This window comes from Miniopterus natalensis, chromosome 9 (assembly GCF_054644295.1).
Source record: "Miniopterus natalensis isolate mMinNat1 chromosome 9, mMinNat1.hap1, whole genome shotgun sequence".
Taxonomy (NCBI): domain Eukaryota; kingdom Metazoa; phylum Chordata; class Mammalia; order Chiroptera; family Miniopteridae; genus Miniopterus; species Miniopterus natalensis.
In genome coordinates, this window is record NC_142089.1 from 28,212,720 (window position 1) to 28,240,596 (window position 27,877).

Below are 27,877 nucleotides of genomic sequence, written 5' to 3' on the forward strand. Positions count from 1 at the left end.
AGCTCTTAGCTTATTGTTCCACTGTATGCCTTTATCCAAAGTTCTAAATGAGATGGTTGATGGGTGTTTAATCGTTTAACTTTGTAGGAGATCTGTCAAGGAAATAAAATTTACACAAAGCATTGTAAATTCACATACTAAAGACAAGTAGCTGAAATAAAAATGTGTTTGAGAACATATTGATCTCCTTTGAGATGCCAAAGATAGTTTTGGAAAACCCAAGATAAACAACTGTTATTTAGAAGTCATGAACTTGACTTCTCTAGCTTAAATCACTGAGAGGGAAATTTCTGCAGGGTGGAAACATGCAAGGAATGAAGGCATTCTAGAAAGGAGTCTGATTTAATTTGCATATTCTCTCTTTGCAACTGAAGTAAATGGGTAACTTGGTGAAACTTTAATGAAGAATTCTCTCTCTCTTTCTCTCTCTTTCTATGTGTCTCTCTTTCTTTTCCTTTCCCTACACCTTAGACAATAGTAATCAATATTTGTTTGAAAAAGCTTTTGCACAACAAAACTGATGTTTATGTCAAAAACACATGACAAGTTGCAGTGGGTCTGTGGATTTGCTTTTAAAATTTTTCTAAATATCTTATGCATTCTCTTAACTTCTGGAACTTGGAAATTTTTGAAACATAGGAGGCATGGGATTGGAATAAACAACTTTCAACACATGAAAAAAGCTGAACTCATTCAATAAATGGGCAAAGAAAGTAACTACCAAAAAAGTAATGGGAATAATAAAGCACAAACACAAACTTGATAGAATTTAAGAAAACATTAAAAAAATTGTAGGAAACATATTTTGGGAAATTACTTTGTCTTTGTAAAATAAAATTGACTTAATTATGAGAGGTGGTTGATTTATTTTTTTATTTTTTTATTTAATAATCTAGCCACTAAGCCCTGGCTGGGATGGCTCAGTTGGTTGAGCATTGTCCAGGTCAAGGCACATGCCTGAGTTGCTGGCTCGATCCCCAGTTCGGGTGTGCAAGAGGCAGCCGATTAATGTTTCTCTCTCATTGATCTCTCTCTCTGCCCCCCTTCCTTTCTCTCTAAAATTAAAAAAAATATATATTTAAAAAAATCTGGCTGCTAATTTAGAGCATTTCAATTTCAAGTTTAACCATTTTCAATTTAGCTATGCTATCATGAGTTGCTGCTATAAAACTATAATATTAGCAATGTGAGACATATTAGTGGAGCATAAATAATGATAAATAGAATGAATTGGGTCTTTACAGTTCACCGCATTGTATAATCTTTAGTTCAAATCAATTAATGTATTTTCTTGATCTGTTTTTTTGTTGTTGTTTTTTTCATGGAATTCTGGGGAAAACAGAAAAAGATACTTGATAAAATCTCTGAGTGGGTAAAGTAACTTTTTTATTGGTCTCAATAGGATACCGAGGAGCAGCATAAAGAAATGGCCTTGCAGCCCCAGGAACCTGAAAACAGGCCTTGTTTCTTAGTAAGACTGGTCTCCTCCTCTGTGAGGGACAGTAAAACTTCTTCTTGACTCTAACTCTGCTTTTAATCCCACTAGGTCAATAGATAAATGTGACTTCAGTGGACAAAATTGGCTACAGGCTCCTTACAACTTCCCCCATGATTAATCTATGCCTATGGATGCAGAGCTAATGCTTGTGAGGTTGTTCTTGGTGGCAGAAACTAGGAATGGGAATATAAATCTGTATTGTAGGAAGCACACACTGTGCCTTGCATTGGTTTAATCTCAACTAGTAGACTGTTTCTCAACACTGCAGAGTAATGAGGAGCCTGACTTCGGGGCCAAAATCCTGTGTGTGGTCCCTTATGTCTGACTACAGAAAATTGCAAAGGCCTTGCCTAACAGGCCTCATGTGGGTAAGCTGTCCTCTCCACATCAGGATAGGTGCACAGCCAAAGCGTTGCAGTTTCTGGGGGGAGCTGCAGTCAAAGACTCAGTCCCCAACTCCCAGGCAGCCATACTCATGTGCATATCTGCAATCCTAGCCCAGGACTTCCTTTTGGAGACATTCTTATTGGAGGCCTCAGCTGAGATGCTTTCCAGTCTCCTCTGCTGAGACCTTTCTTTTTTGGGGGGGAGGGGTGCTGCCTTGACAAAAACATTCTTCTTCACTCTAACTCAGTACTTTTGCATTCATAGTCCTCTCTGTCTTTCTTTCCTTTCCTACCCCCACCCCACCTCCAGTCCATAAAACTGCAAAGCCTTTTGCTCAGTGCTCCTTTGTAGTGAGACACAATTTTCCCAGCTGCACTTCATGTCACCTGGCCCTGGCCAGTGCTGTTCCGTGGAGCAAATGGAACTGTAAGCACTACATTCCTCTTTGGCTTCTTATACCATACAACAGGATGGTGGCTTGACTACTACTTTCAGTTTGCCTTGTTGTCCTAATTGACCACCTCGACATCTGGCAGCTCTCCACAGGTAGTATAGGGAAAGGCAAGAGTCAATGGATGCAAAGAAACAACAAAGTAACCATTCTTTGTGGTTCTAGGTTATGAGCTTTTTTTGCTTAAGTAAAAATAATTTCTCATGTCAAATTTTGTGGCAGAAGCTTAACTTAGACAGGAATTAGGAGGGCCTATCGGTGGCATAATTGGTCAGCATGAGGTACTTTAAGAGCAGCGTATATGTAGGGGATGTGGTTTGTACATGGTTCGATATGTTTGCAAGTATTTTCCTTTTTTTAAACGATCAGTATAGTGTATTGTTCATAATTACTCACCATGGATCTGCATTGTATGTGGGAGGGGGAATCTGCTGGTAATCAAGAATATATATTTGCATAACCTCGCCTACCCTTTAAAATAGAGCTTCTTAAGGCTGTAGATCTTACTAGCGAAGCACAAGTATCAAGCACTACATTTTTCTTTCCAGGTGACTAATTCTACATTTCCTTCCATTTCCATAAGGAGATTATATTAGCAATAAAGCTAGGACTTTCATCTTCAGGCATAAGTTAGGGGATGTTTCAAAGTTAAGTGCGCTCTTGTGAACATAGTTTCAGAAATGTTCCTGGTCTAGCCTCTGTAGACACTTAAAATTTTCTGAAAGAGAAACTATAATATTAAGTTTTTAATTCTGCCTTTGAGATCGAAATGGAAGAAAACACCTTTGGATTGTGAAGAGCTCAGGATACAGAAAGCTTTAGTGAATGCTCCTAGATAAAACAGTGGTGCCTTCCAAGTTTACTGAGAGCTGTCACATAGTGAAGTGAGACTGAGACTGTCATTGTGATCTGAGGCACTAACACTGGCATTTGTAGAAACCCTGGGAGTTTCAAGAAGTCTACAATCAGGAATCCCTTATATAGGGCACCTCTTGAGACATCTGGAGATCAGTCAGATGAATGATACCTTCTGAGTTACCACCCTTCCCATTCCATTTACCTCTGAATCTAAAGTAAATAAAGGAAATAATCATGGTGATGAAGACAGTCAGAACACACAGGATCACAGTCATATCTTCCAACCACATCATATCCAATTGGAAATGTGGATCTGAAGGGGGAACTGAAAAGAGATGCAAGAATTAGGAGCATCACAGATTTATAATAGACTTACTTTCCAAGTTCTTATTCCTCCATACTTCTGGGCTTATAGGAAGGTGGGGAGAAGTAGGCTGGGTCGTGTGGATGACCCTGGAGATGAGTATGCTTGGGTTCAGTCTGCAAGAGGGCTGGGTAGATATAGATACACATTCTTCCACTCAAACAACATGACACTTGCTTTTTGGTTGGCCAGACTTTGAAGAATAAATAGACATATTGTTCCCTTATCTTTTTAATCTGGTGCTGTAGGACCTCAGTAATTCTAGGACTTTTGAGGGGTATGGTGAAACAAAATAGTCTTTAATGAGCAGAATCTCTGAGATGGAAGCGATCTTACAATTTTCAAGTCATCCTATTATCTGGAGCAGAAATCTCCTTTAAAGTATCTTTTTGGGGAGATTCTAAAGTAGAAAACATCCCCACCTCATAATATTGGTTAATATATCTTGTGATGGGAACACCACTGCTGACAATTAGGATACCTGCTTCATCACTAGACAGCTAGGTCTACTTTCCTGTATAAAGTGTAGTTTGCCTCACTGACAGGGATTGTTCACTGATTCATAGCGAAGGGATTCAGAAGAGGTCTCCCCAAGATGTATTTCATTGGCATGGGGATTATTTTGACCTGAAGGCAAGAAAAACTTTTATCACTCCCTTAAAGAATTTGAATTGGGGCCTTGCCCATTATAAGTAATTATTAGAGATGACCCTATGTAACAGATCTGTAGGGCATGGCAAACTTTGAATTACTGAACATCTGCTCTTCTTATTGTTCTGTGAATTGCTCTTCTCTCTGCTATAGCCCCAGGAATCTTGCCATATTCTTTAGCTCAGAATGTCATATATACCTCATTTTACCTTTCTGTCTTGAAACCTCTCATGTATGTGGGCTCTCTGACTCTCTTATATGTGTGAGGTTCTTTTATGTACGTATGCAATTAAGTTTTGTTATTTGTCTCTTGTTAATCTGTCTCATGTCTATTTAATTATTAGACCAGCTGGAAGAACCTAGAAAGGTAGAGGACAATTTCTTCCTCCCCCAACTCTTCTATCTTGTAGAAGAAGACAACCGAGATGGTGAGGATGGGGAAGTGGGGGTCAGGAATCTTAAACGCAGGTCATTGAAATAACTGACAATATTGTCATTAGAGAAGAAAAGACGTGGCAGTATTAATAAGTGCTGGTCTCAACTTTTGTGTCATGAAGACAATGAAGTTAAAACACCTCATATGGTCTTAGACTATACAAATGGAGGGGAAAGTGTTCACCTAATTAATCTATTTGTCCCTTATAATTTGAGATAAATTATTTGCCCTTGATAAGATGGAGATTCCTTTAATAAAATAATAGCATAATTTTTTTAAAAAAAGCAAAACTGCTCTGGGAAAGTTTGCAAAAGGAATTAGAGAGTGAAGAGTCAAAAAGCCCTCTCTTGGTCACATATATTTATTTTTCTAACAATAACATTTAGGAGAACTTGAAGCCTCTTCTCATAAAGGATAGAAAGTAATTTAAAACAAAATTGAGGAAAAACTTGGAAATAAAATGGTCCAAATATGCTAAGAATATTTACTCAGAAGAGTGTGTGTGTATGTGTTCAAATCTGAGCTGAGTTTTTATTTTCTTTCCTCTCTACATGACTAGAGCTGTCCCACACGTAGAAGGCAAGTTAAGATCATGGTGGGTGCCAGTGAAGAAAGGCATGGTATGAGCTAAGGAGGGAAGGGAAAAAGGAGGGTGGCAAATACATGTAGTCCACTTTTCCTACCAGATAAGATCACCAGAAAGGTACTCGGGATAGAATTTCTAGCTATTGCTAATAATAATGATAATAATAGCAAACAATAACATTGCTTGTACTATGTGCACAGCCAGGCTAAATGATTTTGATGTAGTGATGAATTTAATAAAAAATAACATTATAAAGTATGTCTATAGTACCATCGATATTTCACAGATAAGGAAACTACAGTTCAGAGACTAAATAACTTTCCCAAGTTCACACAGGCTATAGCACAGCCAAGGAAGTCTGGCTTGTCTGGCACTGATTCTTGGGAAGAAATGGTGGACATCTCTTGAAGGCTTCTCTGTGCATAAACTCCACAGAGCGGGCACAGCAGACTGTGTCTGTTGGAGATGCAAATGCTGGCTATCTCTTTTTAGAAGAAACAATTACCTGCATTGAGGAAAGCAATCTGATTTATTGTAAAGTGTTCCGAATAAGAGACGCATGGTTTGAATCCCAGGAATAATTTTATTACTTTCTAGAGCAACTGAAATAAGTTAATCGGATTCGATGTTCTCCTGTGTCTGCCTCTCCAGTATGGAAAAGATGATAGACATTGCATAAGGATGTTACAGAATCAACGTACACGATGCTTGTGGCTTTTCTGGCAAGTCATATTTGTTAAAAGAATTGATAAATTATTTCTGAACTGACAAGCACCAAGAAGAAAAATTAGTCCAAAAAAGACAGGACAAACAGAGAATTGCCTGTATAGGGAGGGAGGCGGCTGAATGAGACATTTACAGAGGAAGCAATATCCTCAGGGGAAAGGCTATTTTAAGTAGAGAGAAGGGTCAGTAGCAATCAGAGGAGAGGTTAGCAGATGGGCCAGGGTTAGCCACCTAATTATCAGGAGTTGTCAGCAATGTGGGCAGAGGCCTCTTGATGACTCAGTTTTAGGCTCTCAGGGAGAAGCAAGCAAAACTAAAGTGTTAATCTCCCGACTCATTCTTAAGGATGTCAAATCAGTTTTGACAATGAGAGGGACCTGCAGTCTACTCCTGGGGCTTTGGGTTATCTCCTGGAAGCATCATAAATCACTAAGTGCCCAAGCTGTATTTCCCTGCAGGGATCTATTACTTCCACAAAATAACTAGACCTAAATATCTCTCTTTTTATTTCCTTCCATAGAGGAACAGTACAATCGTTGCAACAGAAGGAAGGATCTAAGTGCCTGAGCTAGGATGCTGGCTCCACCATCACTTAGCTACGTAAATGAGCTATTTGACCTCCTTCTGTACCAGATTTCATCACCAGAACAATCTAACTGGCTGAAGGGTAAGTACAGTTGACTCTTGAACAACTCCGGGGTAGGGACCCAGATCCCCTGCATGGTCGAAAATCTGCTTATAATTTTTGAATCACTCAAAATGTAACTAATAATAGCCTACTGTTGACCAGGAGTCTTGTTTATCACATAATCATTTCACACATATTTTGTATGTTATATGTATTGTACACTGTATTCTTATAGTAAAGTAAGCTAGAGAAAAGAAAATGTTATTAAGAAAATCATAGGAAAACACATGTACATATACTATGTATTCATGACATACCTCACTTTTCCTTTTTCTTTTTTTCAATATTTCTCGGCTATAACTTAGAGATTTGTCACAAATCTCAAAAAAATTTTCCAATATATTTATTGAAAAAATCTACATATAAGTGAATCCATGTAGTTTAAATCCATGTTGTTCAAAGGTCAATTGTATATTAATCTATGTAAAATCTGTAGAGCACACAATAAGTATGCAATATATATTACCTATTATTACAACTTTTGCTGATTTCCTCTGACACTGATGGATGTGATATTTGGTTTGCTAACATGGTTAACATGTCAGACTCAGGTGTGCACTTTCCCAGAGTAAAATATAAAAAACATGTCCAGTCTGGTGTGATTTAAGTCCATTTGTGTCTTCATTTCACAGGAGAAAATTAATAACTAAAATCCTCTGAATAATCCAGCCCTACTTTATGACTTCCACATGGTGACTTTTTGGCTATAGCTATATCTCTGGTTCATAATAAAGAATTACCTTACTCCTCATTGCCCTACATATATAATTTCCATGGAGACCTCAAAGATAAGAGCTGAGGGCACATTTCAAATGTGTTAGGTTCAGCTAGCCCCAAACTTATAGAATGACCTTTATAATTTCACCCTCAAAGAGAGCCAAATGGAAGAAGGATCAGTTTCGCCTGTCCATACACACCACGAAATTGAGCAAAATATGTGTGAACATATGAATTATTTTGAGAAGAGGATCCTTTGCATCAGTCTCTAACAGAAATCTATGACCCCCAAAAGTTTAACATATACTGAGTTACCATCTCCTCTAGGCTAAAAGTGTGGAAAGAATTGGCATATTTTCTTAGGTGAAGTGATGATTGGAGCTATTAAAACTGAAGAAAATATTTTCTTTTCCTACAGGGCAGAAGCATCGGGAGTTTGTATCACTAAACCCATAATATGCAGGAGGCTGGACTCCAAACCCTATGACATGAGGTCCAAGTGTTTATTGTTCCAGAAATTCAAACAAATGTCACTCTTCTTTGGCTAAATGTTTTACCAGAGACTGGGCATTTTCCGGAAGTTCCCCCTTTTTGATCCCACATACCTCTGTTTTTGTGGTGCAAAATGGAAATGAGCAAGCTGATTACACCTAGCGAAAGCACCGTTATTGCTATGCCCACTATTATAGGCTGTTTCATTGTGCAGGAGCAATCTGAAGAGAAAGAGATATAATAATCATTGGTTATTGATATGGAGGTACTTTAGATTGGGGGAAAATGCACCAAGAAAGCAAGAGCTACATGCCCATGCCGTCCCTCTGTACTGATTTAGAATGGGACTAAGAGGAAAAAATAGGGCTAAGAGGTAGTCTAAAGGTGTGAAGGACATAAAGGTCTTGAAGGTTTAGGTCCAAAGTCGTTGGTGACTCAGACAAAAAGCACAGCTGTTTCTCGGATGGGACAGGATTTTGGCTGAGGCTAAATAGGCCTGGAGAATAGCAACTCATTTTTCATTTTCTCCATCTTGCCCAGGGGTGGGATCCTTTTTTCTGCCAAGGGCCATTTGGATATTTATAACATCACCCTCAAGCCATATAAAATTATCAGCTTAAAAATTAGCCCGCTATATTTGGTCAAACATTTAATTAACTCACCCTTATATGATGGTTGCCTTGGCAGGGCCAGGCCAAATGATTTCCTGGGCTGTATACAGCCTGAAAGCTAGACATTCCCCACCCCAGATCTAGCCCATCAATCACTGTGATTCATTAGAGAGCATGAGACAAGAGTGATGCACTGCTCATTATGGTTTTATCCAGGTTAGAAAGAGGCCACAAGAGCAATAGCTCTGAACACCTCTGACTGCCTAAGAATCTCATGAATCAACCAATATGTTGTTTAAAATCTTATTTAGCACACATCAGTATAGTGTCATGCGGCTATCTAGCCTTTCCATGAAAATCCTCTGTGGTGTGGGGCTCACTACCACAGGAGGCGCCCATTCTTTCTGGAGAGTTATAGACACAGTTTTACTTAGTGATTCAATTATAGCACACAAAGATTCATGAGCATTATGGTGGCATAAAAGTTCCTTGCTTTGGCCCCCACCCCCAACAACAAAATCTGGCACCCGTCTACAACAGGAAGAGTTTCTGTGGGAGTTGTGGGGCACAGGGCCATATGCCAAGGGACTAGGGGGAGCCCTGCCTACCTGTGCATCGGGCCATAGGCAAGCAGTCTTTGGTACAGGCTCTGGAACACACCGAACGCTGTGCACTGGACCTGGCTCCTCCCTGCTGTAGTTCTGAAAGACGTGAAAAACATGGACTTAGGTGGTTACCTACCTAACAGAGAGTGTGTGGAAATCCATGTTTCCACAGAAGTTCCAGGACTCCACTGGAGCAAAAAAATATGAGTGTGGATGCACCAGAGAGCATGAGGACCAGCTCGATTCCTCCCCAAGTAGGAACAGCTTAGGGCTAAAGGAGATGGCTGTGATCTCTCCCTTGGGTGGTGGGAGAGCCAGTGAGTAAATGCCTGGCTTCCCCAGCTGTGCAGGAGGCTTCCAAAGAGAGTCATTCATGTCTGAGGGTATCCAGTGTATACAGCTGGAAGCTCCATGAGTGCGGGCAGGGAGCAGATCAGGAGGCTGCACATAGGACTTAAAGAGGGCATTAATGAGATATGGGTTTGCTGATTGCATTTTGGACTCCATCAAGAAGCCTGCCTATGAGCTATGGGGAAAGCCTAACCCAAGGATCTTCCAAATTGGCCTGTTGGCAAGCCCTGCGCACCACATGCCAAATCCATACCTCCCTGCAGTTTGTGGCTGCCTCCCGGTGCCTGGTCTGGACGGCAGCAGTGAGAGCAGGTGCTGGGAGATACGGGGCATGGGGACAAAGTGGGCCAGAGTGTGTGCGATGGGGAGAACTGTAGAGCCACCTTCAGGGAAACAGGAGAGACGGAGCAGCCATACGGTGTGTTGTAAAATCAAGAAAAGATATTCAAGCTGAAGAATTCTGCCATAACAGGGTGCAAATGTGGAAAAGGTGTATCCATACAATTTCTGAGAGAGCCTCAGAATCTACAGCGGTTCCAATCATATATCTGATAAGGGATTAATATCCAAACTCTATAAGGAATTCATACAATTCAATAGGAAAAAAAATCCATTTTAAAAATGGGCAGAGTATCTGAATAAACGTTTTTTCCAAAGAAGACATACAGATGGTCAACAGGTACATGAAAAGATGATCAACATCACTGATCACCAGGGAAATGCAAATCGTAACCACAGTGAGCTATCGCCTCATGCCTGTCCGAATGGCTATAGTTGAAAGACAAGCAATAACAAGTGCTGGCCGGGATGTGGAGAAAAGAGAAGCTTTGTGCAGCGTTGGTGGGAATGTAGATTGCTGCGGCCACTATTAGAAACAGTATGGAGGGTCTTAAAACTAAGAAAACGTGTGATCCAGCAATTGAACTTCTGGGTACAGTCCTGTGCCACATAAGGACATTTAAGTCAACAACCGACTGCACATACGATGGTCCCATAGACTTATAATGCGGCTGAAAGTTTTCTATCTCCTAGTAATGCCTTAGCAATCATAATGTGGGAGCACAATGCGTTACGTAAATACTTACCACTGTGCTACAGTTGCCAATTGTATTCAGTAGAGTGACATGCTGTACAGATTTGTAGGAACTATAGGGGAGCAGAATTTGTCACCCCCCAAATATGCCTATTTGGCATAAGAATTATTTGAGGCTGGTTAATTCTAAGAAACAGCAGACCTGAGAGAAGCTCTGAAAAGCAAGTAGAAGATCCCTTTGGAAAATCCATTTACATTTGTAAGGAAAATCTCCATTTGTAAGGGTGTCTCCCAGCTGTACCAGGAAAAGGGAGATGGCTTTCTCTCTAGAAAGCCTTATCAATACAGAAGAAAATGACTTAAATATGCATCACAACCTTACCCTTGTTTACTGTGCTTTTCTAGTATAGTAACCCCAGAACTGACCCCACATAACTGATTCCCCCAACCCCAGCATCTTCTTTAGTCTTCCGCTGTAAATGGTATTTAAGGGGCTGGCTCCAGTTACTTTGGTGAATTACTCAGTTTTCCTGAGTCTCTCCCATGTATATATGTTATCAAACTTTGGTTCATTTTTCCCGTTAATCAATTTTTTCATTATGGTGATGTCTCAGCCAAGAAACAAAAAGAGTAGAGGGGAAATTATTCATTTCTTCCTGCAGAGCAGTAGGCCATAGCATAGAGCCTCGGTGTGTGGTGGCCTGTACTGTGTAGGTTTGTGTAAGTGTGCTCGATGATGTTCGCCAATGATGAAATGGCCAGCAACGCGTTTCTCAGGGGGCATCCTCCTCACTACGCGGCACAGGACTGTATTTATTTGAAGTAAACGAAAACATATACTTCGCATGTTCATTGCAGCATCATTCAAAATAGCCAAGCTGTGGAAACAACCTAAATGTCCATGGATGAATGAAGAAAATGTCACGTGTGCGCTCACACACACACACACACACACACACACACACACACACACACACACACACACACAGAGTTATTCAGCCATAAAAGGAATCAAATCTTGCCATTTGTGTCAACGTGGATGGAACCTGAGGGCATTATGCTAAGTGAAATTAGTCAGAAAGATAAAAACAAATACTGTATGATTTTACTTACATGTCAAATCTATAAAACAAAATAAAACCAAAAAGTTTTAAACACAACAAGTGTATAGATACAGAGAACAGACTGGTGGTTGCCAGAGGCAGAGCATGAGGGAATGGGTGAAGGGAGTGCAAAGAGACCAACTTCCAGCAAGAAATTAAATAAGCCTTGGGAATATATAGACAGCACGGCAACAGTAGCTGCTAATACTGTATTGCACATGTGAAAGTAGGTGAAAGAGTAGGACTAAAAATTTCTCATCACAAGAAAGTAATTCTGGCCTGGCTGGTGCAGCTCAGTGGTTGAGCATTGACCCCGGCACGAAGCGGTCCCAGGTTCGATTCCCAGTCAGGGCACACGCCCTGGCTGGGGCTTAATCCCTTAGGAACCTCAGTAAAGGGTGTGCAGGAAGCAGCCAATGGATGTTTCTCTCTCATCGATGTTCCTGTATCTCCCTCTCCTTTCCTCTCTCACTAAAAAAGTCAATACAAATATGTTTATAAAAAATTCTGTAACTAGGGAGAGGGAAGTGGCGGCCCTGTGAGAAGCAGCAGCGCCCCCGCTCCCAGCCAGGGACTCGATTTTCTCCTAAAATCCTACGCAGCCAGCTTGGAAAACCAGAGAAACATACCTGAGTGGACGGAGTGCGAGGGGGGAGCCTGAAGACACATCATAGAGGCTGATGGGGGGGGTAGGAAGGAGGAGTCCCCCTGAAGCCTGTGCTGGGCTCTGAGCCCCAAGGCTTGGAGGCTGCAAAGCTCCCTCCCCTCGGGAGTGCGGACCCCCATCCAAAAGCGGGGATCCCACACCCACAGGGACGAGAGGGGAAGGAGCGCCCTGCACACAGGGCAGAGGGGCCCAGGGGAGCAGTGAGTCCCCGAGGAGGGGTCGGCGCCTTCCTAGGAAACAAAGCTGCTAATGGCGGCCGCCACCTGTGTCTCATGCTCAGGGTGCTGACCACAGGAAAAGCATGAGGCACCCGAGTGGTAAGGGACCAGAGGTCGGGACTGAGCAGCTGCACACGGGGACCCTCTGCCTCCCTGTGGGGCACTGTGTTGAGCCGCAGAAAGCATTTAATCTGCGTGGTGTGAGGCAGGGGTGGAGCCCTCCCACCCTGAGCTCCTGGTGCCGGGAGGCTGGGACCTGCGACCTGCCCTGCGGGTATCCTCCAGACCTGAGCTCCTAGTGCCAAGAGGCTGGGGTCTGTGACCAGCCCTGAGGGTGTCCACCCGACCTGAGCTCCGGGTGCCAGGAGGCTGGGGTCTGCAACCAGCCCTGAGGGGCGATGTGGTGGAGCGTGATTCCGCCCCAGCATTTCTGAGACCAGCGGTGCAGGGAGCTGCATGGAGCTGACTTTGGGTCCCCTCCCGCTGGGGGCCTTAGAGTGTGCTCCAAGGGTCCTTGCAGGGCGGACTTTCTGCCTGTGTGTTGCTTTGTGTGTTTTTGAGTCCTGATTGCGGAACTGGCTCCCACCTTCCCAGCATGCACTGCTGGGACAGACCAGCCAGGCTGCGATTGGGGTCTGCACAGTAGATGGTCTGGGGGGGCGGGCCTGGTGCAACCAGCCAACCAGAGCTGAGCAGGAAGGGGCGGAGCCCGCCTGCCTATCCCACAGCCAGGGGCACCACCCCCAATAGGAAAGGGGCGGTCCCACTCACCGAGGCCCCAGACACAGCCGCAGGGCACAGTCCTGAGGGGGAAGGGAGAGCAGCTCACAGGAGGACTTTGCAAGAATAAGACTCACAGGGCCTGTTGTCTGGGAACTGGAGGAAACGCTGAAAACCCCTGCTGGGGGCAGGGCAGGCAAAGGGCTCACCGGAATGTTTTTTAATCGAACCCACTGAGCCCAGGCTGCTGAAACGGCCCACACAGAAAAGGCAACAGGCTGAAATCAATCTGAAGCTGCAGCAGGCCAGAGCCTGGGGAACTACAATCAGAGCACAGGGGAGGGACTGAGGAGCTGGCAGTGGAGCAGAGACTAACTCCCGCAGAGGGAGCGCCTGACAGCGACACCTCTAAGGGGAGTGATACCCTGAGCTACACTAGCCACCCTGCACCCTAAAGACTCTACAGAGGACTCTGGAGTAAGACCAGGCAACTGCAAAGTAGCAAAATAGCTGACAAGAGGAGGTGGCCCACGGAGAGCCTCAGATCAACCATCTACCTAAGGACACCAGAGCCAAACCTAGATGGCTCCTCACACTGGCTGATACACAAGCAGCTCCCAGGAGAACGAAAATCAGCACACAAAACAGTGAGCCTCAGACAACATAAGCTGCTTAGAAGAAACTCACCTGATTGACTCTCTTTTTTCCCCACTGTTTCTTTGTTTTGTTTTGGTTTTGGTTCTTTTTTGTTTGTGTGTTTGTTTGTTTTTTCTCTTTTCCCTTAGGAAGATGAGAAATGGGGAAAAAATTATTTCTTTTTTTCTTTTTAAAAAATTTTATAATTAAAAAACATTTTTTTAAAAACATTTTTTAATTTTTTTATAAAAGAATTTTGTTTTGCTTAGCTTGATTTTAGTTTTGTTTCTGTTTTGTTTTGTTTTATCCTTGCTTCTACTATCAAGATTTTCTTGATTTTCCTGCTTAAGGACTAGGATTTTATCATTATAAGAAAGTTTACTGCTTTCCTCTATAGTTTCCCCCAAATCTCTTATTGGACTCCCTCCCTGCCCAGGCTTTATCTCTCTCTCTCCCTTCTCGATCTATTGGCATAACTTTTTTTTCTTTTTCTTTTTTCTTTTTCTTCTTTTCTTTCATTCTTTTGTTACCCTCCTTTCTGTCTTCCTGTATTTTTGTTCAATGGTTAGTTTCTCTTATTCTCTTTATTGTATTTTTACTTTCTCATTTTCAACTATTATCCTATTCTTATTCTCTCCTTTAATTTTTTGCTGACCCTTCTTTCAGAATCTTTACTCTGCTTCTATTATCTCCCAGTAGCTTCTCTATTTTTACATTTTAGCTTATTATTTTCTAAATTATCATCACTATTAACAACAATATACTTCTCTCTCTCTAAGCATTACTTTTCTTTCTCTCTTTTATTTAAGCTTCTTTTTTTGTGTGTATGTGCTCTCCCTTCACTTTCCCAGTTATATTTTCACTTTGGTTGTTTTCATTGTGCCTGTGAAGATATTTTGTAAGATACCCTTTGTTTCCTGGAAGTTTAGTTGTGTATCGTCCTGCCTTGCCAGCACCCGTGCAACAGCTTACATGATGAGGTTGGGGCTGAGACACACAGCCAACCTGAGAGAAGAGTCCTCCCAAGGAACAGTCAATGACAATCTAGACCCAACCACAACAGGAGAACATAAAGAAGCCACAAAAGGGACACCCACAAAAGGGTCACACCTAGAGTGAAGAGCTCAGAAGAATAAGGAAAACACACCTCTAAGCTCCACTGGACTCACAAGACAAAATCCCACCCCACAAGACTGGGAGACAGCAAATATATCTAATATATAGGTACAAACACTAAGACCTACCAAAATGGGGAGACAAAGAAACAACCCCCAAATTAAAGAAAGGGAAATATCGCCAGAAAAAGTCTTTGATGAGATGGAGTTAAGCAAGTTATCAGAAATAGAGTTGACAGTATTGATTATGAAGATGCTCAAGGAACTTAATGAGAAAAACAAGGCAATAGAGGATAAGATCAAGGACTTTAAGGAAAACATGAAAAAAGAGATACATAACATAAACAAAAATCAGACAGAAATTAAAAATGCTGTATCTGATATCAACAATACACTGGAGGAAATTAAAAGCAGGCTCAATGAAGCAGAGGCTAGAATAAGTAACTTAGAAGACAGGGTAGAAAAAAATCACTCAATCAGAGCAGCAAAAAGAAAAAACACAAAGCATGAGGACAGTCTAAAGGAGCTTTGGGACAACATGAAGCAAAACAACATTCACATTATAGGAGTGCCAGAGGGGGAGGAAAGAGACCAAGGGATAGGGAACTTGGTGGAGGAAATAATTACCGAAAACTACGTGATGCTGAAAAAAGAAATAGAGGAAGATTTAAACAAGTAGGAGAATATACCATGCTCATGGATTGGAAGAATTAATATCATTAAAATGTCCATACTACCCAAAGCAATTTATAAATTCAATGCAATTCCTATTAAAAAACCAACAGCATATTTCACAGATCTAGAACAAAGATTTCGAAAATATATATGGAACCAAAAAGGACTCTGAATAGCTGCAGCCATCTTGAGAAAAAAGAACAGAGTGGGAGGGATCCCATTACCAGACTTCAAACTGTACTACAAGGCCATTGTAATCAAGACGGCCTAGTATTGGTACAACAACAGGCATATAGATCAATGGAACAGAACAGAGACCCCAGAAATAGACCCACGCCACTATGGTCAGTTAATATTTGACAAAGGAGGCAAGAGCATCCAATGGAGTGAAGACAGTATCTTCAACAAGTGGTGCTGGGAAAATTAGACAGCTACATGCAAAAAAATGAAACTAGACCACAAAATTTCACCATACACAAAAATAAACTGAAAATGGATAAAAGACTTAAATGTAAGTCGCAAAACCATAAAAATTCTGGAAGAAAACATAAGCAGTAAAGTCACAGACATCCCATGTAGTGGAATTTTCACTGATATATCTCCTAGGGCAAGAGAAACAAAAGAAAAAAATAAACATATGGGACTTCATCAAACTAAAAAGCTTTTGCACAGTAAAAGAAAACAGCCTCAAAATACAAAGGAACCCCATGGTCTGGGAAAACATATTTGCCAAAGATATATCTGATAAGGGGCTAATTTCCAAAGTGTACATGAACTCATACTACTCAGCAAGAGGAAGACAAACAACCCACTTAAGAAATAGGCAAAGGACCTGAATACACACTTCTCCGAAGAGGACATACAGGTGACCAAGAGACACATGAGAAAATGTTCAACATTGCTAATTATTAGAAAGATCCAAATTAAAACCACAGTGAGGTATCACTTCACACAGGTAAAAATGGCTACCATTTGCAGATCAATAAACAAGTCCTGCTGACGAGGGTGTGGAGAAAGGGGAGCCCTAGTACACTGCTGGTGGGAATGCAGACTGGTGCAACCACTATGGAAAACAGTATGGAGGTTCCTCAAAAAATTAGAAATGGAGCTGCCGTTTGACCCAATGATCCCACTTCTAGGAATATATCCTAAGAATCCTGAAACACTAATCAGAAAGAATATATGCTCCCCTATGTTCATAACAGCGCGGTTTACAATAGCTAAGATCTGGAAACAGCCCAAGTGCCCATCAGTAGATGAGTGGATAAAAAATCTGTGGGACATTTACACCATGGAGTACTATGCAGCTGTAGAGAAGAAGAATCTCGTACCCTTTTAGGACAGTATGGAAGGACACGGAGAATATTATGCTAAGTGAAATAAGCCAGGCAGAGAAAGACAAACATCTCATGATCTCGCTTATATGTGGAATCTAAAGAACTTAATAAACTGATGAACAGAATAGATTCAATGACATGGAAGCATGGATCAGACTGACGAATGTCAGAAGGATGGAGGAGGGCTGGTGGGTGGAGGGGGAGAGAGTAACCAAAGAATTTATATGCATATATGCACAACCTAAGGACACTGACAATGGTGGGAAGAGGGACTGGGGAGGGGGAGAGGGGCTGGGGAGGGGGGATTGGATGGGGTGGAATGGGTCATTGGGGAAAAAAAGGGACATCTGTAATATTTTAAACAAACAAACAAACAAATTAATGTTTAAAAATTCTGTAACTATACTGATGGGTGTTAACTAAACTAACTGCAGCTTAAGCTCCCCCATCCCCTTTTGCATCTCTCACCTTTCAAACTTAAGCTCCCCCATCCCCTTTTGCATCTCTCACCTTTCAAACTTACCTTTCAATCTGTAATGTAGATCAACACTGGGCACCATGATAAAGATCAACAGCAGAATCAGAATTATGGTCAGAATCAGTATCCAAATATTGTTCCATGGAAGCAAGTGATCTGAAATAGAGAGCCACAAAGCTTGCCACTTATGAAACTTGGTGTTTGGACCCACCCAAGCAGGAATGATGATTCATCCAAAGCTTGGTTCCACTCAAGACCCCATGCCCCCAGCTTTGGGTAGTTGAAAAGTGGGAAAGGGTCTGGATGTAAAACCACGAGATGGAATTAAAACACAAGAGAAAATGCTCAGAGACTAAGCCTTGGGGCACTCCTCTATCAAAAAGGCAGAGATCAAAGAAAAAGTAGCAGAAGAAAAAAAGAAAGGAAATGAGCGAGATGCTGAATAAAGACAAGAGAATGTCATATCCTAGAAACCAAGTGAAGAATGTGTATTAATTTTCCTCTTTAGTTTGTAAATTTTATGACAATGGTCATCATTTGAAGAACACACACGCCAATCTCACCTGATAGGACAATGCTTGTCCTTTCCTCTTGACCAGTTACGGGGTTTCGAAGGTAGCAAGTGACATCCCCATGGGAGCTCTTTTTAAAGAGAAGGGTCATCTTCATGTTGAACAATTTCTCTGCATCCTGTGACCAGGACTTTGATGCAGGCGGGATGACCTCTCCTCGGCTGTCTCTCCATTCCATTTTTGGCTCTGGGAACCAACCTTCTGAATTACACTCCAATAACAGGCCTTTGGTATTAGGAGGGTATACAAGAATCCGCATTTCTAAGCTTGTAGCTGGTTGGAAAGAAAGGGGAAAACCAGGATTTTTAGGTGAAGAAAAGGAGGAACAAAACAGAGAAAGAAAAGCCCCTCTCCCCACTCTAATTCCTGTTCCATTAGATATACTGATAGCCAAGCACTGTGGGGCTCTGTCCCTATACACTAATCACAAGGGAAACAGGATAAGCCAAGCCAAGGGGTTATGATGTGTGAATTAACTAACAATTCAGGGGAGAAAATGCCTGTTTGTTCCACTTATTAATTCAAAAATATTGGTTATTTACTAAATCTAGGAGACTGGGCTACGTCTATGGATATAAAAATGAACAAAAACAGTCAAGATCTCAGGCCTCCTGAATTTATAGCTTAATGCTTTTCCTTGTATCTTCATCATTAGTCATGTTTGGGCTGCCATAAAGTAAAACAAATAATATAAATGTGTTTACGACTTCAATAAAAATTTTATATGTATGCCTTTGCATATAATAGCTATCTGCTTAAAATAGGTAATACACAACTATTATACAAATAAAGCAGTTCATATCAATTCAAAAATAAGCTCGTTTTTGAAAAGTTTCAGGACATTGCCTGGGACATAAGACTTTCCTAAATGTGTGGGCAAGAGAAGACTAATAGAGACTTAACGCGTTACTCTAGAGCAGCTCTGGTCAATAAAAGCTTCTGCGGTGATGGGACTATTTGATGCCTGTGCTGTCTGATACAGTAGCTATTTGCTGACTATTTGAGACTATTAAGTACCTGAGATTTTTTAAGTTTAAATAGCCACATGCGGCTAGTGGCTGTCATATGGGCTAACTCAGCTCTAAGCAGTAGTACTGAGTGTCATAATATCCAATAGGAATGCTAAGTGTGAGGGCCTAGCACCCTACACTAGCGCCCTGCCATCTGTGAAACCCTTCCCGTTACTTCGCCCTCTGTCTCCCCACCATTTCTTTGTCCTTTGGAACACTTCAAGGGCCAGGTGATGGATCGATTTAAATACTACATTTTTCATACAATACCTGTATGGCATATGTATTAGAGAACACTAAAGGTTATAGATGAAGGCTTTTTGAAATGGATTTAAGAAAATTAGTCTGAATCTAAGTAGTCAGTGAACTGAGTCAGGGAGAAATGGGAATAAAAATTGTCATTAAGGAGACTGTTGTAAAGATTTGGGTAGTTTACAAAGTCAGGTTTCACTAAAGTGCTGTGAGAAATAATTAAAAGGACAGTAATAAATCCTGATGGGATTCTGTTGATACGGCACAGGTCTGACAGTGTCTGTGGACTTGGGGAAACAGTGCTTGCCGATAAAGGTAATGTGTGCAGACACAAGTGGCATTCTTAATCCTACACCCTTCCCAGTTACAAGACTAAATGCATGAATTTGAACTTGCAAACCAAACCATGCAGTATGGAAATAGTCAGAAACACTGAGAATTTTCCTAATACTCAGCCTCAGATGGGCTGAGAATCATGGGTGTGTAGACACTTCAGAGGGGCCCACCCTTACCTGTGACCTTCACTTCTGTGATGGCTTCTTCATAGAAATTGCCATCTTTAAAGAAGCAGTGGTACTGCCCATCGTCATCAACAGTGGCATTGAGGATCCTGAGGGTCACTTTACCCTCTCCGATAGCTTCTTTCAGGAGCTCTGTGCGCTCCACATACCGGGAGGTCGTTTCTCCATACAGGTCTTTACCATTGTTGTATAGGTGAACAGGTTGTGTGTAGCGGTGCCGGAACCAGCGAATCTCCATGTGTTCTGCATTTTGTGGTGGGGACAGTTGGCAGCTGAGTTCAACTACTCCACGCAATGGAACCAAGATTGGCCCCTGTAAGCCAGTCACTATAAAATGTTCTGGGAAGGGAGATGGTAACCAAATAGTGAGAGTATGAGCCAGGTGGTACTTTGTATTTGAATCACTATATGTATATAATCACACACACACACACACACACACAAGGCATTCCATATGTTCAGTGAGGTGTTGGAGGTCATTCTGCCACATTTATATATTGTACAAATGTGCACATATATACATTATATATTTCTGTTCCTAATACTTCCATATTAATTTTCTAACTTGACTCATAAAGATAATCTGCGTTCCTACCATTCTACATATCAATGGGTTCTAAACATCCCCTACAAATACCACCTGTAGGACTACCTTACTGTTTTACTACCTTGTCAGAGACCTCCAATAATTCCCTTTTCTTTGATTCTCTTTAATCTCTCTCTTCTCATGGGCACATTTCAAATTTTAAAAGAAAAATATTGCATTTATAAAATACATTTTAATATCTTTTAGGGATAATTCATGCTTGGCACTCTTTAAGATCAGGAACAAGATAGACATGATTTCACTTGTACGTGGAATCTAAAGAACAAGCAAACAACCAGAAACAAACTCATAGATACAGAGAACAAACTGATGGTCACTAGATGAAAGGTGGGTTGGGGGAATGGGTGAAGAAGCTGAAAGGGAACAAGTGCAAATTGCCAGTTATAAAAATAATCACAGGAATGTATAGTGCAGCATAGGAAACATATTTATCAAGAATATTGTGATAACTTTGTACGGTATGAGATGGGTACTAGGCTCCTTGGGATGATCACTTCATAAGGTATATAAAATCTAATCATTACGTTGTATACCTGGAAGTACTATAATATTTTATGTCAACTGTAATTGGGAAAGAAATTAATGTTTTAAGATTTTAGAAAAGGAAAAAGGAAAAGACATGGAAGAACCTTAAACGCATATTGCTAAGTAAAAGAGGCCAGTCTGGAAAGACTTACACTGTGACTCCAACTACATGATATTCTGAAAAATGCAAAAATATGCAGACAGTAAAGACAATGTTTGCCAGGGCTTCAGGGGGAGAAAGAGATGAGTAGGTGGGGCATAAGGCATTTTTAAAGTGGTAAAATAATTCTGTGTGATACTGTAATGGTGGATATGTCACATCATGCATTTATGTGGTAAATTTGAGGATTTCAGGGCTGATAAAGGAAAAATATATGACCACCAGGTGGCAACAGCACACAGTAAACTTGTACTTGAGCAACACCTGACAGGGGTGAATAAGTGGCAGTCCTCTCAGCATGAGGCCCTCTAGGGGCACAGGGAACACCACCCAGAGGGAAAAGGGTAAGGGAACGCCTAGGGGAGAAATGGGTTGGAGGGGGTAAGGTCACTCCATAGCTCGGTGGGGAGTTGAGAGCTCTGAAGGAAAGCAGTGGCTTGGGGCCTTTATGGTTACAGAGCTCAGTTTATCTATGGCTAGCAAGTGTTGGGTGCCGTTTCATAGGGTATACAAAGCAGGCAGTGATTACACAGCTCAAAATATGTTTATTTGAGATAGATTTAAAACACCTGGATGTGTAAAACCTTGAATTTGGTGCCGGCAGGCTTTTGAGCTAACAAATCTCTGCCTGCTTCAAAGAGAAAAGTAACATGGGGCTATATGCAGAGGCCACTGGGCTCATTTATGTAATGATTTGTTAAAACCCAGAGAATTGTACAAAGCAAAGAATGAACCTAAATGTAAACTTGGACCTTACTAACAATAATATGTTAATGTTAGTCCCTTAATTGTAATAAATGCACCATACCTATGTAAAATGTTAATTATAGGGGAAATTGGAGGGGGGTCAAGGGAGAGAGAATGGGGTTATATGAGAATTATTACTTTTTGCATATTTTTTCTGTAAATCTATAACTGCTTTAGAAAATAAATTCTAATAAAGTATAAAAAGTCGATGAAGAGAAAAAGAAGACCTTGGGAGGGGCTGGATTTTAAATCCACAAAGTAGAATAAAAAGACAAGACAAAAATAACCATCTGCATATCCAAAATATATGGATACATTATCAAGTCAATGAATTTATAGACAATGAATTTATTAACAAGTCATTAACAGGTCAATGGTTTGAGTTATAAACTGGTCAGATATATGTGAAACAGGTATTACAGATCAAAAATTAATTTCTAAAACTAAAGAGCTCTTGAAAATGAGCAATACAAAAGATCAACAAAGGAGACATGCAGGCAGTTCAGAGGAAAAAAAATACAATTTTTTGAAAGATACTCAATTGCACTCATTGATCAAAAGGTAAAATGTAATCACTAAGAGATTCATTGTTCATCTGTAACCTTAGAAGAGATAAAGAGCTCCGATACCTATAATACCTGTAATGTCTGAAATAGTGACACAACTTGGCAACCTCACATAGGCTGCTGGTGGAAATGTATGTTGGCAATTGTTTGAGAACATTTTCAATATTATAATAAAATAGCACATAACCTTGACCAGCAGTTCTATTCATAGGACTATTTCCTACCTATGTAGTCACAGGTTTTGTAAAACGCATGTGTAAAATGTTTGTAGAAGCATTACTTTGATCAGTTATACCAAAAAAAAAGAAAGAAAGTATCCAAAAAAAAAAAAAAAAAAGCACATTAGGAAGATTTCTGCCATTTAACAAGTAAGTTTTGCTAGAAAATTTATCTTTTATGCCATTTGTTCTCAGGCGTTCTTTCATTTGTCTCTAAATAATCTATATTCATCTCTGCTTTGCAGAGTTTCCCTTACCGAGGGAAATTTCACCGCGTGTCCGCTCCCACCCGCCTGTCCCATCCTTCCTCACGGGACTCCCCGCTGTACTGACAGCTCACATGGGTCACCCCGCGGGTCCCTATCCCGGGCCACTTCCTCGCCCTGCGAGTGATCCGTAAACCAGGTCTCCCCAGCATGGATACTGGGCTGTCAAGGGCAAGGAGTGGGGCTTTTCGGTTGCTTCTCCGGGAATTTAACAGGAACCCAGGCAGGTGGTGAAGAGGACTCGCTGATTAGACACAGTTATTGCCCAGCCACAAGCTGGGCCCTGCAGCCCACGGCCTCGGCGCACAGCTACGGATTCACCTGAGAACAGCGGGCGCAAGAGCCTGGCCCTTTCGTTGGCCCTTCCCCTTCCAGGCAACCTGGTACTGCCGTGGCTCATGTGGGTAGGAGGGAGGGTCGTACCTGAACTTGGTGTTGCCATCTGAAGGAGGAGCACGGTAACCAAGTACCTGGTGAGAGACGGCCTTGTGGTTTCCATCGCACCTGTGATAACAAGTGAGGGGGCTTCAGAAAGAGCGGTAACAGGGGCAAGAATTTCCAGAAACCACATATTTTAACATCTCTTTTCTGCAGTAATAAACTCTCAAGTAGTGTTGCCAGAAAATGTTGTAAGAGTGTTTTAAGAGTCCCAGTTATCTGAATATCAAATGAACAGTTACGCCCAAACCCGCAGAGAATTTTTTGAGCATAAGCCAAAAAGTCTCACATGATCTCACATGTTCTGGAGAATGACAGCTTTGCAGCTTCCTTCTCAATTTGAAATTAAAGAGGGGACGTAGGGAGGGTTACGTGGAGGTGGGAGAAAGCAGGGCTGGGATTGGGTTACAGGACAGCTAACAGGATTATGGACTTTCTTGATGTTCACCACTTATGTCAAAGTTGTGTTAACCTACATGCACAAAACCAATGGACAGAGCTTCCTTAGGGCAAAGAAAAAAACCTTTTATTAAAAAGTTATATGCCTGGGGCCTGACTACCCACCATGACCTGTCTAGTTAGGGGTTTATGATCAGATCACCTTGTGTGAGATTACTTTCCACAGAACTTCCCCTTTTTTGTCCATACAGATAATAATTTTTGAGTATACTTATTTCCCATGCAATATTTGGCATCCTCTAATATTTTTTTGCTAGATCTGGCAACTCTACTCTTTAAAATAAATTTTTTATTGATTTTTAGAGAGAAGAAGGGGGAGAGAGAGGGAGAAACATCAATAGTGACTGGTTACCCTACTAGGTGGCAGGGGAGTAACATGCCTAAGAACAATATCTTCTTTACTCCCGATCAAAGCAGACTCCAGAAATCAAGCCCAGCATTTGTTGTGACAAAATACTGCAGAGTGAGTTTCAAATGACCCACAAAGAAACATGAGAAAAGATTTTCCCTAGAGGTAACAGGCCTCTGTTCGCACCATCTCCCTAGTCTGTTGATATATCTATCAAGGCCCTTGAAATGCAAGGACAGGAGACACAAGGAAAGGGAAGGGATGAAAGAAGTGATGAGCTTCCATGAAGAGAACTCGATCCTAAATCTTACACTTACCGGTGATCCCGAGGCAGCTCTCTGCTGTGCCTAGAGAATGACAGTGCCAGGGCCAGGCCGACTGCCAGCAGAGCTCCTTCTGACTGCTGCCCTCTCCCTCTGGCCCCGATTCTGCCGGCCCAGCCCTTGCGCTCCTTTCCAAGGGAAAGTCCAGGGAGGCTGCGGGTGGGAGTCTGTTTACCTGCAGCGACTGCACCTGGCATCACTGTACCAGACGCACAAGTACCAACAAGACTTGCCTCGCTCTGAAAGGAGGCGACACACAGTCTGATTTTTGTGTTCTACGTAATTCGTGATGAATAAAAGCGTTGTGATAAAGAATTTACTCTGAATGCTGTACTGTACTTAGAAAGGCAAGGAAGGAGCTGTGGAGACACAAATAAAAGACACTAAATCCAGATCAGGCATCCGAGGAAGGTGATAATGGCTGAGAGGAGACTTGACATAGCGTGAACTGTCAGCCCAGTTAAGAAGAGGGTCAGGGCCAGGGTCAGGGTCAGGGGCAGGGGCAGGGGCCAAACAGGTTTTCCAGGCTCAAGGAGCGACAGCTTGAGAGGCATTTGAGAGAAAATGTCAATTCAGAAAACTTCAAGTAGTTTACTGTGGCCGCAGTGAGAGGTATGACCAGAGAATGAGGTGGGTGAGCTGTACAGAGAAACAAAGGTACAAATGTGGTTTGAATTTTGAGAAATATATGTAACATATACTTAAGTATGTGCTTGTATATACATACATACTTATACCTTATATATACACACATGCAATACCCAATTCTCATGTAATACAGATAATATGTGTACATGAGTATTAAAATATACAACTACACAAAGCATTACATGTGTGCACAGGTGTATATATATATTTATAAAGAATTATACATATTTTTGGATGTATGTTTGCATAAATATAAATATGTGTCCATATTTTTTTATGCACATGCATAGATATCCTAATGGTGTATCTATGTACATTATATATGTGTGAATGAAGATATATGCATATATGTGTGCATACTTACACATATGACTGTTTATACATACACGAACATATGGACTATAGAGCACATATGGATATATGTGAGATAAAACCATACATAGATCAATAATCAGGGACAAGTACAATGAGCACTGAAAGTACTGGCAGAACAGACGATGCATAATTAGAAAGATCTGAGATCTATTTCGGATGTAGAATTGATGGATAGAATTTGTAGAGTGAGGGAGTTGAGGGAAATAAAGACTTTGAGGGAGTCTCCCGGAGCTCAGCACTTAACCGCCCAGATGAATGGAGCAACTGCTACGTGAGGCGTGGCTTAGAAAGGAAGAGTGATTTTAATACATGAGGGTAAAATGTGGTGGCTGATTTTAATGTGCTTTTGGAATCCTCAGGGGGTTTTGTTCAAGAGGCACTTGGTTGTTTGGGTCTAGAGCTCATGGTTTATATTTGATCCCCGCTTCAGAGCACAGGAACCCTTCTCTGCCTCAACAAAACATCCACCTTGCACTTCAGATATGTCTCTGTATCAGGCTGTCGGGACCACACATTTGAATCAACTAGGGAATGTTTTAGAATAGCTTTGGAGTGGGGAATGCCATTGGCTTTATTTATTTACTTATTTATTTTTGGTTTTGTGTATCTATTTTTAATTAAGAATAAATTCATGTAAAATAAAATTTGGTATTTAAAAGTATACAAGTCAATAGCTTTTAGTATACTCACAGTGTTGTACAACCATCACCACTATCTAATTCCAGAATATTTTCATCACCACAGAAACCTGTGCCTCTCACTTTCCCCCTCCCTCCATCCCTGCCCATCACTGACCTGTCTCTGTTGATCTTCCTAATCTAGAGATTTCATATAAGCGGATTCATACAATATGTGGCTTTTGTGACTGGCTTCTTTCACTTAGCAAAAATGCTTTCAAGGTTCATCCACATTGTAGCGGTTATCAGTACTTCATTCCTTTTATGGGTGAATAGTACTCCATTTATGAATATACATTTTTAAAAACTGTTAACTCATTTACAGACTTTATTATTTTAATCTTTTTTCATTTTAACTCTGCACCCCTTGTTATAGACATTTTTTATAAAATTTGAGATATAATTAACATATAAAATTGTATAAATTTAAGACATATGATATGCTGATTTGATATATTTATATATTGCAATATGACTACTACTATAGCATTAGCTAACACCTTTATCCCATCTTACGATGGTCATTTTTTTTTTTTTGTGGTGACAATAATTAAGATATAGTCTCTTAGAAGCTTTGAAGTTTATACCACAGTTTTGTTGACTATAATCACTGTGCTGTGCATTAGATCTTCAGAACTTATCTACCATTACAAGTTTGTACCCTTAAATGACATCTGCCCTATTCCCCAGACCCTCAGCCTTTGGTAACAATCATTCTATTCTATGTCTACAAGTTCTGATTTTTTAGATGCCATTGGTAACTTCTAAAATCCTCCCAGATAACTGCATTGTGCAAACCAGGTTGAAACTATGCCTCCATAGCTAATGGGTATTTCTGACATGCCCTTACAATTTTTTAGGGCTTGTGACAGGCAGCATTTGAGAGGCAGAGTAATGAAGTGTTCTCAGATGGGGGTACTGGGAAGGGTATTGGAGATATTCCAAATCCTATCAGCTCTGCTTTTCAGTGTCTATTGCTGTTCTCTAGGTCTGAGGGTGGGACCGCACTGTTGCAGAAGAACAAGCTTCATCTTGCAAAGGAGAAGTGGCTTCATGTGTCGTTACCTCATCGGCTGCATAGGGAATCAGAACACTTGCTTTCACTCCCTGTTTATAGTCAGAGTTTCAGGGTGGCTAATGGGAAAACTCTGCCGTAAACAATGTAGGAGGGTTTATGTGAGCTTCAGTTATTTCTCAGAGCGGTTCACATAGGCATAGCCATAAAAGGAAAAGAATGGTGACTAAAACCTCATCAAAATTTACAATTTCCTCTCATCTAAACACAGTGTTAAAGATTTCTGGCTTCTGCTTGGGATCCGTAAAGCTGGAGTGTTGTTCCAAGCCTAACAACAAAGCAAAGCTAGATAGTCAACAAAATCATAACATTTCTTGAACCCTGCTGAGTTTGCAGGGGAGAAAAGGTGGCCTGAAAATCCCAAGAACAGAAGAGACACAAGCACTGACTTACTGGGGGAAAGCGTAGGAAGAAGAGAAGACACCATCACCATTGAAAATGGTATGAAGACTTGAGCCAAAGTTCTAAGGAGCAGATAAAGGCCGAGTGTGGGCTGCCATGACAGCATAGATCCCTAGGAGTGCAGACTCCAAAGAAATCTGCACCCGCCTGCTGGATCTTCACACTGGGCGTTCACGGGAGTGACTGGGGGCAGGACAGTAGACTGGAGAAAGCCTGTCTGTGATCAGGGAGGAAAGAGAGCAGTCACCTGTTTGGTGGGAAAGGCAGAGGTTACACCCAGTTCC

General features: G+C 41.3%; 1 protein-coding gene across 1 annotated transcript; it reads right to left on the reverse strand.

Moving 5' to 3' along the window:
- LOC148092426 (putative selection and upkeep of intraepithelial T-cells protein 1 homolog) lies at positions 1 to 27,618 on the reverse strand. Its single transcript, XM_087819992.1, has 9 exons — positions 27,585 to 27,618; positions 23,271 to 23,351; positions 19,750 to 20,097; positions 17,967 to 18,248; positions 17,449 to 17,559; positions 9,074 to 9,166; positions 7,968 to 8,075; positions 3,397 to 3,519; positions 1 to 92 (listed from the first exon to the last, which is right to left on the reverse strand). Exons 1-9 carry the CDS (start codon positions 27,616 to 27,618, stop codon positions 76 to 78), a joined length of 1,197 nt encoding a protein of 398 aa, XP_087676118.1. The 3' UTR covers positions 1 to 75.
- Between the last annotated feature and the right edge of the window lie 259 nt (positions 27,619 to 27,877).

Bases quoted from the DNA above. Each gene is read 5' to 3' on its own strand.
- LOC148092426 (XM_087819992.1), bottom strand. From the start codon at position 27,618: ATGGTGTCTTCTCTTCTTCCTACGCTTTCCCCCA. The intron at 17,560-17,966 runs GTGAGATTGGCG...TCTCTATTTCAG, and splicing joins GACAAGCATTGTCCTATCAG to ATCACTTGCTTCCATGGAAC. The intron at 8,076-9,073 runs GTAGGCAGGGCT...CTTTCTCTTCAG, and splicing joins GCCTATGGCCCGATGCACAG to ATTGCTCCTGCACAATGAAA.